The sequence below is a fragment of the Pteropus vampyrus genome, unplaced genomic scaffold (genome assembly GCF_000151845.1).
Source record: "Pteropus vampyrus isolate Shadow unplaced genomic scaffold, Pvam_2.0 Scaffold121, whole genome shotgun sequence".
Classification (NCBI taxonomy): domain Eukaryota; kingdom Metazoa; phylum Chordata; class Mammalia; order Chiroptera; family Pteropodidae; genus Pteropus; species Pteropus vampyrus.
The window spans coordinates 353,042-366,295 of NW_011888902.1; the positions used below are offsets into that span (position 1 = coordinate 353,042).

The 13,254-nt window shown below is 38.3% G+C and overlaps 1 protein-coding gene across 1 annotated transcript in view; it reads right to left on the reverse strand.

Moving 5' to 3' along the window:
* The window catches only part of USH2A (usherin), a gene marked incomplete at its 3' end in the record, with an annotated part of 612,524 nt that overhangs the window by 349,032 nt on the left and 250,238 nt on the right, over window positions 1-13,254 (reverse strand). The window contains 5 exon segments of the mRNA XM_011366141.1: window positions 305-578; window positions 3,507-3,637; window positions 4,658-4,837; window positions 5,889-5,990; window positions 7,537-7,663. Of these exon segments, the coding sequence (XP_011364443.1) occupies window positions 305-578; window positions 3,507-3,637; window positions 4,658-4,837; window positions 5,889-5,990; window positions 7,537-7,663 (814 nt within the window).

Sequence of the window (13,254 nt, forward strand, 5' to 3'; positions counted from 1 at the left end):
TTTTGGAGCAATCATATGAGGAAATATAGATATGATTATGCTTTCTGAAGACATATTAGAATAAATATATTGATTATAAATAGGTAAGAAGACACAGTCTTAAGGGCAACACACAAAACTATTTGAAAAAGTGTTCTGTGATTTTTTTTTTTTTTTTTTAGAGCTTCAAATTTTCCCAAAGAGGGGTGTATGGGTGTTGTTTTCAGCCTGATTCTATTGCAGTATCTCCAAATACAGAACCACTAAAACCCGAAGGCAGGACGGGAGCTGTATCGGTTTGGGGATTCCGTCAGGGGGAGTTTACCTTGCTCCAAACTTAGGTATTTGTAAGACTCTTGCAGCTCCGGGGGAGTGCCTCCCAGGTAGACCGGGGAATTCACCACCAGTGGCTGGGCTTGCAACTCTGACACACGCTCCGTCAGTTCGTTCATGCTTGCTGATACGACAGAACCTTCCTTTTTAACGATCACTTTATTCCACTCTCCGTAACAATAGGACAGCCCCAGCCATAGATCCACTTGCGTCAAAGCGAGACCGGCATTTAAGCGCAGGCTCAGAACTCCGCTCTTCAGTTCCACCTGCATTGCACAGTGCAAAAGAAAACGGGTGTCAAAGACGACAGCAGAACGGCAGTCTGGGAGTGAGCAGAAGGTCGACTTCTTGAAGAAAAGCAAGGAATTTCCCTGAAAGCACTCTACAAATATGTTTCATTTTGTTCTAAGCCAAACTGAGAGTAACACCTAATGAAGCATTTTGCAAGCTTGTAATTGACATGAAGAATGTTGTATTGAGACAAATTCATACTCAATAATGATTATACGGATGTGCTGCAATAGTATGTGGGCAAAACTTTTGGGGGGCTTGGGGGTGCAACACTGGTAAAGAGTAAACCATAGCACAAGTGACTGGATAAAGAGAACGGAACAGTTTGAACTACGATTCTATTCTTGAGTTTTTAGAAAATGAGAAAATACTACTTCATATATCAATTTTATTTGGGGGAAAAATATGACAAGACAATAAGAAAATGAAATGTCAAGTCTGATTAAGCTTATTTTAACTGGTTGGTAAGCTCGATTTCAAATTTGAAAAATGTGTTTTGATTCATAATTTCAGTTTTATTATTCTAAATCTCCAACATAATTGCTTTATATGTTTTTTTTTTACAGTAAGGTGCCATTTCCTAATAAAAACATATTTTATTCAAATCTTCATGATAAAGAAAATATAATAGCTCTTCTTTCAAAATGGTATATGATAAATTTTTTTTACCTACTATGTTTTTATTGTTAGTAGTCAAATCAGTGAACCAAAGGGTACTTAAAAATTTGAGATTGATCATGTTGAGTGAAACAAGTAAATTAAAAAATTAAAAATTATTACTCTGTGTAAATACCATTTTTGTGAAGTACATGGGATAGGCAATTATTCATTTATCTGTCCATTCATTCAGTAAATACTGAGACTTCCTGCTTTGTTCCATGAACCACTGCTCTAAGATAAACAGTGTTCCCAAGAATCACACAGTCTAACAGCAGTGGCAAGCATGTAGGGTAATACTATAACCTCGATGGCAATGCGGTGCATGGGGAGGTTCCTGGGAATTGGGAAAGGATTAAAAGTTTAAGTATATAAAATCATCATCCAAGCAGAAGACTGGCATGTTCAATGGCATGGGGACATGTACAAGCTCATTAGCTTTAGAAAAAGGTACCAAGTTAGGTAAGATAGAGGATGCATATGCGGGGAGGGCGGGTAGGAAGAGTCCTACAAGGTATGTAGAAGCAAATTTTGGAGGATTGTGAGTGATATAGAAAAAAGTTCATATTTCTCTTGTCTGTTTGACACCAAAGCCCAGATTCTTTGCACTCTTGCAATAAAAGTACATCCTCCCAGTCCTAAGAAATACATACTAGAAATAAAGCTGAACTGGAATTGGAAAAACCTATTAGAGAATCAGTAAAATTTTGGAAAAAAAAAAAAAGGAAGAGAGTCATTAATATAAGGATAATAGTGATGATAGTGAAAACTCCGTCTGAGAGGTATTTTTAAAGCAACTCAGTAGGATCCGGCAAATAAATAGTTGAATGTATTAGTTGAACAAAAATAAGTCAAGGACATCTACCCTCTCTCTTCCTTGGATGTGTTTCACCATGATCACAATATTGAAAGCTGTAGAGGGGGAAAAAAAACTGGCTATTGTTTTTTGTTAGGGAGGAGTTCAATTTTAAACCTAACAAATTTGAAATGTCTATAAAACACACAAAATAAATTTTTTCTTGAGGCAGTGGAACATAAAGATGAGCAACTAAAGTGGAAAAGGTCCATGATGAGATAAATCAGATCATATAGTAAGTGTAAAAAAAAAAAGTGAAAAGAAGAGGGAAAAGGATATAGAATCTTCGGTAACACCAGTGTTTTAAGGGGAAAGTAGAGTAAATCTATTTAAGATGACAATGATCACCTTGGAGAAGCCAACGGATTTCATGAAAGTGAGGAGCCACTACTATTCTACTAATTTGGAAAGTCGGTAGGGAAGAATATTTAAAAAAAAAAAAAAAAAGTGACGGCAAGATCAAATAAGATAAAGACCAAAAATTATCTATTCAACTAGAAAATGTGAAGGTCATTGGCAACTTTAAAAACCCATTTTGCAGTGAAGTGTGGTAGAGACAGGAGGCATTTGTACAGTAAAAGCAGTTACATTTGCCCATCGTATTTAGAGAAACGTATAAAAATGATCATGGTAGCCTTATCCACCATAGCAAAAACGTAGACACAACTAATATATCATTGACAGAGAAGAGATATATTACACAGACATGAAAATGTACAGCTACATGGAGAATGCAAGTAACTCAGAAATGTCGTGCAAGATGCAATTGCCTAAAGGTAGAATACAATACCACGTTTCCCAATTTCAAAAAAAAAGAGAATTTTTAGGCACATTCATACATAGTGTTCAAACCACAAAAATGAAAGGAGATAATAAATCCCCAAATTCTGATTATATATTACCTCTAGAGGGAGACAAGGAAATGGGTTAAGGGAGACCCCAAAGGTAGATTCAAAAATTAATAATAGTATTAATATTTTTGTTCTTGGGTTGGACAGTAGGTTCATAAGTGTTCACTGTACTATTATGCATTATTATATATACACATATATTAAATATATGTCATTTTTTTTAATAAGTGTATATCCAGTGATAATGAAATAAGTAACATCTCTTCATACTTTGGGAAATTAAATTAGATTTTCTTAATTTCTTACATTCTTTTGTTAAAATTACAATTTTCATAGTAATAATGGTCATTTTAAAAAATCATCATGACCCTAAAATACAAAACATTTCAGAGGACTCGAAAACTAAAAATGACTTGAGGGGGGAAAAATAAAAAGTGAATTTGGAAAGAAACTCTGATTTAGTATAATGTTAACACCTCACTTATTTAATGTAGAATCTGACCATTTTAAAGTAAATTTAATTAAATAAATGAACATACAACAAGAAAATCAAGTCCATCTTCCTTGTAGACGAAAAGAAGCAATCCATTCAACTGGTCTGTTCTGAATTTAAAGGAAATCTCAAAGTCCATTCCTCCATGAAACATGTATGGATAAAGTTCCAGGAACCCTTTAAAGAAAAAAAAAATATATATATGTACACATTAGCGTGTGCCAGCATTGTAAGTGTGTCCTAAGACATTCTTAGGACATAGACTGTAAATGAGTAAATCTCTCACAAAAGAAGATCTAAATCAACGTTAGGAAACACCCTGATAATAGTACAGAAATGGCAGAAGGAACTTGACATAGCTTTCACAAGAGGAAGTAATTTATCCTCTGAATCATGGAGACAATTAAGACTATCATTGTTTTATGTTAAGTATTAACAATAAGCAGTTGCAAGGACTTAAGAGAAACCCTGAATAATGACAGTGATTAGAAAAGAGAAATGAAAAAGTACAGAGATTATGATGTCGTTTAGCTTTCTGGTCTGAAGGTAGTTTAAGCAACTTGATAACTGACTCACTTAGTTATAAAGGCAGGAGGCAAAGTGGGGCTTTTATTTGAAGAACGAAGCATGTCCACCAAGCTGCCATATTCCCCTCCGCTTCCTTATCCCGGGCGGCTGCCAGGCAGAGACTGTAGCAGGGGATATGCCAGGGACACTGACCCTCACTTTTGCTGCAGCCTTCGGAGCAATAGCAATAATGATGCTTATATTCTCGGGCCTTCCCTTAATGAACTACTTACCCTATTACAAAGCTGAAATTTTACTCTGAGAAATATCCACCTATATAATAGAATAAATGGATATTTGTGGATTACCCTGATAACTCCTTTCAACCATCTAAGTAAAACTGCATTCTAAGTAATACAACTGACTTACAAATGGCCATTTGTGACACCATCACATGCAAAGTCGGAGCTGCTGTGGGCCACTAGAGATCTTACACGTGAATATATATATGAGTCTTACTATTTATATCTTCAGACTTTGAGAATATATCTATGTGCATGATACATAACTAGGTATTTCTCTGATGGTGGATTCATATGAGGTCAAAGTACTCACACAGGGGAGGATAAATTATGCCAAGGATAGAACAGACGCACTAAGCAACAACCCACGGCTACTCCAGAACCTCACCTGCCCCCAGGAACTGGGCTCCCTCCTGCAGGGGTGTGGGGCATCCCTCCCAGTCGCTGTACACGTTGACTTGCTCTTCAGAACTCTGCCAAGCCAGAGGCTCCCACATAGCAGTGGGATTGTAATTCTTCATAAAATACACGTCCTTGAGACAGCCCACGAAACCCTTCTGGATTATGTCTACGGGAGTGGAGAGACATCAAGGAATACGTATTTTGAAAAATGCTTTTCAAGCAATTAATTCTATGTGCAATTAAAATCAAAGAAATGGGCGATAGCTCTCTCCACCTATTTACAGCAAACCTCTCAATAATTCATGTAAACGTCACACCATCAGCTACAGTAAGTGGTAACAATTATAATGTTTAGCCCTGGTTCACACGCGTCGTACCTGTAGAAACAGATGTTAATGCAAAAACTTCGGCTTTCTAATACCAGCAGGAATATTGCCTTTTGAACTGACGAGATCTCATCTGCCACTGGACTTAAAAATGAAAGTGCTATGGCAAGTTTTAAGAGTAAAATTTGAAGAGAGTGTTTCTATCCAACCCATAGTTTGTAGTTTAGCTCCTTCATCATTATTATAAACTAGACTGTTATACAAGTAAATGAATCATTTCATCTCATTTTTAGGAAGGGTGATTTTTTCTGCCTAAGATTAACATCAGTCCTGTTAGTCTTCATTAATTTCATTTTACAGTCAGTTTTTGTTCTTTTGTCCTAAAAATACAGGAATTTGTTTATGCCCCAATTACAGCATTTATGGCATATGATTGGAATTACTTGCTTATATATTTGTACCTTGTGATGTGGCAAAGACTACATTTTATTCATCTACGGACATCTATGGAATGGGAGCCTGTCACAGTTTGTTCTCAGGAAATGTTAGAGTGAAAATCAAGTTCATAGTTTTCCATTTCCATGAAGTTTTATGTTCAATTTAACATGCCAAAAATATTGACATTTAATGCTAAAATAACGTAACTTTGACTGAAATTAGTGTAATTCATTTAAGCAAAAGTTTAATGAACTCTTTATGCATCAAGACCTGGGCTCTTAGAATTTCAGTGCAAGCAATGCATGGCTGCTTTAGAAAAGAGGAGGCCGAAAGGCCGGCAACAGAGTAAGAGATAGGAAATAATGCTATTATTCGCACTTTAAAATAATGTCGCTTGATTCCATTCCCCATGTTGGTGGCCACGCATAGATTCTATCCCTAACCCAAACTCACCGGCATCCCGCCTCAGGATGGCATAGCCGTGCGGCAGCCCTCCCACAAACACGCCCACGTTCTCCCCGATAATCGAAGTGCCGTTCAGGGCCACAGACGAACCTGCGGAGAAGGAGACGAGAATTCCGACTTCGGCTGGATCATCTGTATCTACTTAACTAGCTCGCGACTGCACCCTTCGCTGGGCTTTTGGGACATCACTCCTTCTTACCTTGGTGCCTGTCTCTGCTTAATGGTCTTCGCTGGTTGCATTAAGGGTTAGCAAACTCTTTCTGTAAAGGGCCAGGTAGTATATATTTTAGGCTTTCTAGACCAGGCAGCTCCAAGCAGCCACACACAATAACAAATGGACACAGTTACGTTCCAACAAAACTTTATAAAAACCGGCATTAGCTCGATTTGGCCCACAGGTTGTAGTTTGCCTGCTCTACCTCAATCGAATCCTTTTAATTTAACGTTTACAATATCTCCAGACTCCTCATTCTATCCAAATTACTTTCCTGGTTCGAAAACACATCGCTTCTTGCCGGAAGGCTATTCGCTGGCCTTCACACTTCTACCCTCGTTCCCCTTGAAATGTGTTCTCATAAGAGCAGCCAGCGTGGTCCTCTTAAAGAGAGAAGTCGTATCATATCACTCCCCTCTCAAAATTCCCCAGTGGCTTCCCTCTTCCCCAGTAAAGCCCACAAGGTCCGACAGCAGGCAGCACTAATGGTCTCTGTGAACTCACGGCCCGTCCCAGCCCCTCACTCCTCGTCATCGCACTGGCCTCCTTTTGGTCCTAGACATGCCACAGGTGGCATGGTCCCGCCCCAGGACCCTGGAACCTACAGTTAGTTCCCTCGGCTTGAAATATCTTTCTCCTGAATATTTTCCTGGTTTGCCCTTTTACTGCCTTAGGTCTCTGCTAGAATGTCACCTTAGAGGAGAGGCCACCTCTAACGGACTTCCGTAAAATCAAAGGCCCACACACGCACCTTTCCCTTATCCTGCTTTACAATTCTCAGCATGTCACACTACTTGACACGTGCCCGATATTTTTTTGTCTCCTGTCCCCTCCCACCTAAAATGGAAATGTTGCTGTTTGTATCCAGAGTTGCTAGGCAACACCTGGCACATAGTAGGTGCTCCATAGTTCCTGAATGAGTTAATAAAAGCCTAAATCATCATACAGGTACTGTAACTGTTTTATAATCGCATGAGGATGACAGGGGAGGGTGGAAAGAATACTGAACTTAGAATTGCAAAGACAAGATACGTCGCAAGAATTCAGCCTACCAACTGGGTAAACTGAAAGAAACTACCTTTTCTGTGCCTCCGTTTTCTCATCTCTAAAATAAATACAATATCTGCTTTACTGAGAAAACAGTTTGCAAGTGCTTTCACTTAATGTTAAGAACTGTACAAGATACAAAATCGCTACTGATGACTGTCTAAGTTTTGCTTTACTGACGTCCTGCATAGATGAGAAAAACGGCTGCCAGACTTCAACCAAGGAGCACCCTAAAGGCCAACACAACAGCGATTTAGATGAAACTGAGTGGAGAAAAAGGTGAAAGAAGAGATATATAAAGATGTCAACAACAGAAAAGTAAGGCAACGTCAGCATATCAGCAGAGCCATCCGTATATATCGCGGAAGTTCTTGCCTGTATACTGCCCATCGAGGGTGATCTGGCCAAAGGACTGCTGCCTGACAGCGATTATTTCGTGCCATTTGCCATCACTGTATTGCTTGCCATCATCATTAGTTGTGGTAACTTCCACTGACGACCCCTGAAAGAAATGAATAAGTGAATGAGGATATGTTTACACAAACATACATATATTTGTGTATTTGTTAAAAACCCGTTCACGAATTTTTACATGATCCTGATGTGACCATGATTACACTTCAAACAACTCAAAATTAAAGCTGATGTCTACCTAGTGCCATCCTGGCTTTTCTGTGACATGCTTCTGTGAACGTCACAGTGCTCAAATCTGGAAAAAAAAAAAACAAAAAAAAAAAACTTCTTTGGAATAAGAATTTCTTACAAGTACACTTGCATTTTGAGTACCTATAGTTATCAAAACGGTAGTGAACTTTCTACTCTAAAATTTTAGATGGTAATTTTTTGGTTGGAAATATAAAAAGACAAACATTTAGAACTAATATATCAGCGTTCAATCAATATTGTTTTAAAGATAGGGAAATGTCTGGAAGTTAGTTCTTTACCTTCACTACATGACTAATAACAAGAAAGAAAGAAAGAGTCACATGAAAAATTAGCCAGTTATTAAAATACTGACTGTAAGCTTGTGGTTAAGCTTACTACTCAATGCCCTGTTGTCTAAAATCTAGCATTATAATTTGGCCAAAGGGAATAGCATATACTTAAAACAGTTCCTAAGTGGACATTAAGAAATGGCAGAGATCAAGAACAGAGATTGGCAAGAAGGAAGTGAGGGTAAAGAAAGAGTTTAAAAAAAATTCCATCTCAGCACTTGATAGCCAGGCGAACACGGTGCCGGCATATCGTCGTTAGCACAATACTCTTTTTAGTGTTAATGAGCAAATGAGACTAAGTAAAAGATACTTCGACTTTGTCACCATCATCGTTTAAATTACTACTATTACAGAAGAATAACCAGAAAATGACTCTAAACTGTCTAAATGAAAAGAAATCTTTCTTTCTCAATAAAGTTGATTTTTTTAGCGATGAACTTCAACACCGATTTTTAAAATTGCGTAAAATATTACAAAATATATTTTTTTAATTACTTGGCATGTTTCACTGAATGACTAATTTTGATATACTGCTTTTCAAAAAGAGAAAGCTAATTATCATCTGATGTAATATGGCTGAAGATTTATACCACAAAAAGTGCACCGTTCATCATGCCATCTTGAGTAAAAGGTGTCTGTTTATATTTCCCTAGAATAGTTTCAGCAGCATAACGCGCCCATTCTGCACATTTAATTGGCTCCTGTCAGGCCTCATACAGAGCATGACAACACGTATGACATACAGAATTTCATATTACCAAAAAACAGCGTTTAATTTCCCATGAGTAGAAGTGGGTTGCTTCTCACATGAACAATATCCCGACTTTTACAGACGACTCGATTGGCTAGAAAAATGACCATTTGGCCAGCCCATTTTCTAGCCCTTGAATTTTCATAGGTGGCCTCGTCTCTCTTTTCTCTACATACCCTTTTATTTTCTTCAACCCTATGTCGACATTTTAATATTTTACAAACACACATTTCATCATCGTAGTTTAATAATTAAAACCAGAACTGGTGTCGTGCCCAATTAATGTGCCCTGGTACCATGCCCATTAGTTTTTCCATTAGTGAATTCAGCAATGGTAATGGGATTACTAGCATGGGATGCTAATTGGGCGTGACATAAGAAACTGGCTTACTTCTTAACATACCCTTGCTAATGATGAAATTAATGAGCATTTTATTAAATGCTGTCTCATCAAAGTGTACTTAGTTAGCGTTAAAATTGTTACAAACGATGCTGCATTCTACAGATCAGGTGTTTGAGTACGTGGTTCCTCATATCATGTTTGGCAACAATTTGAAGCATTAATAGTTCTCTACCTCAGAAATCACATTTATCGGAGATAAATTTAAGTATATACCATACAGCCTCAGTATGCCACATGTGCTTTATACTTAGAGGAACTTAGCACATTATTCTCAGATGATCATTTTCGAATTATTTTCCCCCACCAATGTTAAGAGAATAATGTCGTGGTTGATTCTAGTCACAGGCATGCAGTTAGTTCTTTCCATTTGGAAAATACCAGCCATATTAAAAAGCTGCTCTTCAGAATTGCTGGAAAGCTTTCACTTTTAGAGTTTCCTTCTAAGTAAAACCTGAATGTTCTATGAGTTTCCTGTTAATGTCACTGAACATTAAATATTTCGATGATAATCACCAGTCGAGTCATTATTGGTCAATAAAATATCATCTGACGAAGTATATCCAAATTGAAATTAATAAAGAATGGAAATATTATAGCTAACTGTTAGAGACTTAAAACTATATAGCAATTAAAAATTGGAGCAACTTTTCTTTACTGTGACTCTTAACAAGAGCTGAAAAGATTCAGTCCCTAATATGCAAACACACATTGAATTTAAATATTTTGAGAAATCCTTTCCTCTAAATATTTATTCATAGAATTCACTGGATAGGTGGAAGGGACACCAAATAAGTTTTTACACCTAAAGCCTCTATGTATATAAGGCATTAATTTCTTATGTTTATTAAGATATTTTTAAAAAAAACAAAGTACACAATGACTTCAAGTTAGTTTGAAACTATATGCTAGACAGTAACTTTAAATTCCTACAAAATACTCTTTTCAAAATTAAAATTAACCATTGATAAAGATCAAAATATCTAACTGACATATTAAAATAAGAATTAAATTGTTAATCATTAAAGAGCTGGAAATTTTATCCCAGAAAATAGGCAATTTTCTTCAATTATGAATAACATTTTACCAATAATTTGCAGGCTACTACCTTAGCCAATCTGTCAACATTTACTTATTGAGCATCTACTATGTTCCAAGGACTGAGCTTGGCCTCAAGAATATATTGGAGGACAAAACAGACAGACTTTGCCCTCCCTGGCTCGTGCAGTCTGATAAGACACTGAGCAAATAACGCTTGTCTGATGAGTACAATAAAATGTTCATGAGATGATCCTGTCTCACTAAAGACACAAGGAAAGAAAACTGGCTACGTCCAGTTAAGCTGCATTTGAGTCTACGTCCTCTGGTGGCGAGGGCCAGGGCTGGCCTGCCTGGGATCGTTTCCTTTGTAGGTAGCACCATGACCCGTGGGCACCTAGGGTAACACGTCTGACTACGTTTTCTCAAACATATCCTAAGAAAAGCCTGCTCAACCATACCTTAGCTTCTCTGAGTAAATTAACTGTCACTTTCCTGAAAATGCAGGTAACTTTTGCTTTGTAGAGAGACATTATTCCAAATAAAAATTCACTTGTCAGGCATCATTAAACCTGCCCCATACTCCTGCTCCTCCAAGTGTCGGCTATAACAATTTTATTAATACTTGTTCGGCACCTACCAGCTTTGTATATAGGTTAGGATTTAAGGATATGACAGAGCAGGGGACAGAACAGCTGGATGAGCTAAAGGCAGTGAAGAGTACGCTGAGTGGTTGTTGGAAGAACAAGAGGAGGCAGACGTGACGTGACAATGCCCTGTGAAGCCATTCTCAGGGTCCGAGAGACGCTACCGTGGCTAAGGAGACGTAAGCATTGTGTAAGCCCTCCACCTTCCCAATCTGCAGTCTTACGCTATCACCCGCTTTAGAAAGAGAAATGACACTGTTGAAAGGTACAGACATACTGAAATCATTTTTTGATTAATTCTGCAAGGATTTTGCCTTATATGTTGGGGCTGAATGAGGAGAGAGAGAGAACGAATGGGGGATGTTAATTAAATACTCAAAACCAGCGATAGCCAATGTCCTATTGCAAATGTAGCCTCGGGCTGTGAATGGTCGTTTGGAATATCACTCAGGACCAGCACTGACGAAGGCCTGACCGACTGTAAGTTGGGGGCATTGTGGAGCCACCACAGCACACTGCTCTGCGTTCTGCTGTTCCCTGCCCTGTCCGACCCAAGCACAGACTCTGCACTCCAATCACGAGAGACGGAGGTCCAGATGACAGGATGGCCGGAGGGACAGCCTGTTCATTCCTCCTCCACGCTCCCAGCGCGGAAATGCGTAGCACTGTGCCTGGAGTACAATACATTTTTTAGGAAAGTTGCACTGAACAAAATAAACTAAACGCGGTGACAGTTCTGTCACTAAATTGCTCTGTGACCCTCATTAGCTACTTCATCTAAAGCAGGGACAAAAACAATACCTACTTTGAGTGGCTACTTCGAGGATGAAAGACAAGAGTTAACGTGAACCCACTCTGTACACCTGAAAAGTTCCATGAATAAACGGCTAAACGGCTAAGGGGTATCTCCGCGTGGCTTCTCACGTGTCACCGCTATCGGGCTGAGGTGGGAAGAACAGAGCCAGAGTTTGCTTCTTCCTTGACCTTCTATTTTATTGTACCGTTTCCTACCTTTCAGTGTTTTTTGTTGTTGTTGTTGTTGTTAATTTTCACAATTCAGCATTGAGTCTTTTTCTCACCTTGCTAAATTAGGATGTTTTCGGAACATTTTCATTTTATTACTAATTAATTTTTTAACATTTAAAATCAAACTTCGTTGCCTATTTTATGAAGACACCAATGTGATCTCTTCCCTTACTGGCCCCTCTACTAACTCGATGCCTTTAGAAATTTTTAAGTCCCTGATCTTTCTCTCTCCTTCACCTCTTGATAATTTTAGCACCAATTATTCGAGTTTTGTTTTCTTTTGCCTCGGCTGTGTGTCTCTTCTATTTCAAAGATTTTTCTGGAACTGTAAAATATGTTTCTAGTGACTCCGTTATGAAATCTTTAGGCTCAACTTAACATTGCTCGGTTTACTATTCACCGCCGCGTCTCCTCTTCGTATTTCAGACTTTTTCAATTTCCCTTTCACTTAGAAGCCTTGTTGAAATAGTTCCTTCCGACGTGGGACATGGATTGTGTTTTATCTGCATCTCTGGATAGGAACGAGCATTTTTCTTTCGTGATGAAAAGCACTGTGGTATTGGAGCTAAAATCATGATCTTGGATGTGGGTTGGCTTAGGTTTCGGTCTTGGCTTGGTCACTGATTAGCTGTATGGCTTTGGGAAATCCGTTTAACCGTAACTCAGACTTTTTACGTATGTGATGAGAACAAGATGGCCTACCTGAGCTGTTGTGACATTTAAGTGAGTGTGTGCGCAGGTGCATGCGCCTGAGTGTAGAGAGAAGACTTGGAATCACGCCTGACGCCCAGAGGTCCAATGGAACGTTAGCTTTGCTCCGTCTTGACCGGAAGTCGATGAGTCCTCTCAATAACTTTTTACTCAATTCTTTCGAAAATCGGATATCCTCTCCTATTTCATCTTTCATTATTTTCTCTCATCCTTCCTTTTGTCGTGCATGTGATTTTTTTGTTCTCCTTTTGAACTTCTTCTTACCACCATTAGTAGTGTCCATCTTCACCGTTTTTCTATTTTTGTTTTGTTTTGTTTTCTGACCTACTAATTTGTCTCTCCTCTAAGTAACCTACTTCGAGTTTCCAAATGAAAAAATATTACTTTCAGGTCTGTAACTGAAACAAACTTCAGTGTACAAATCGTCCTGCTTTTGCTTTTTTTCAACTGCCCTCTGAGATGGCTGCGTCTTCCGACTTTCCCTCTGGCTGATGGATCTGCTTAGGTGTGATGCTCTTTCTTTAT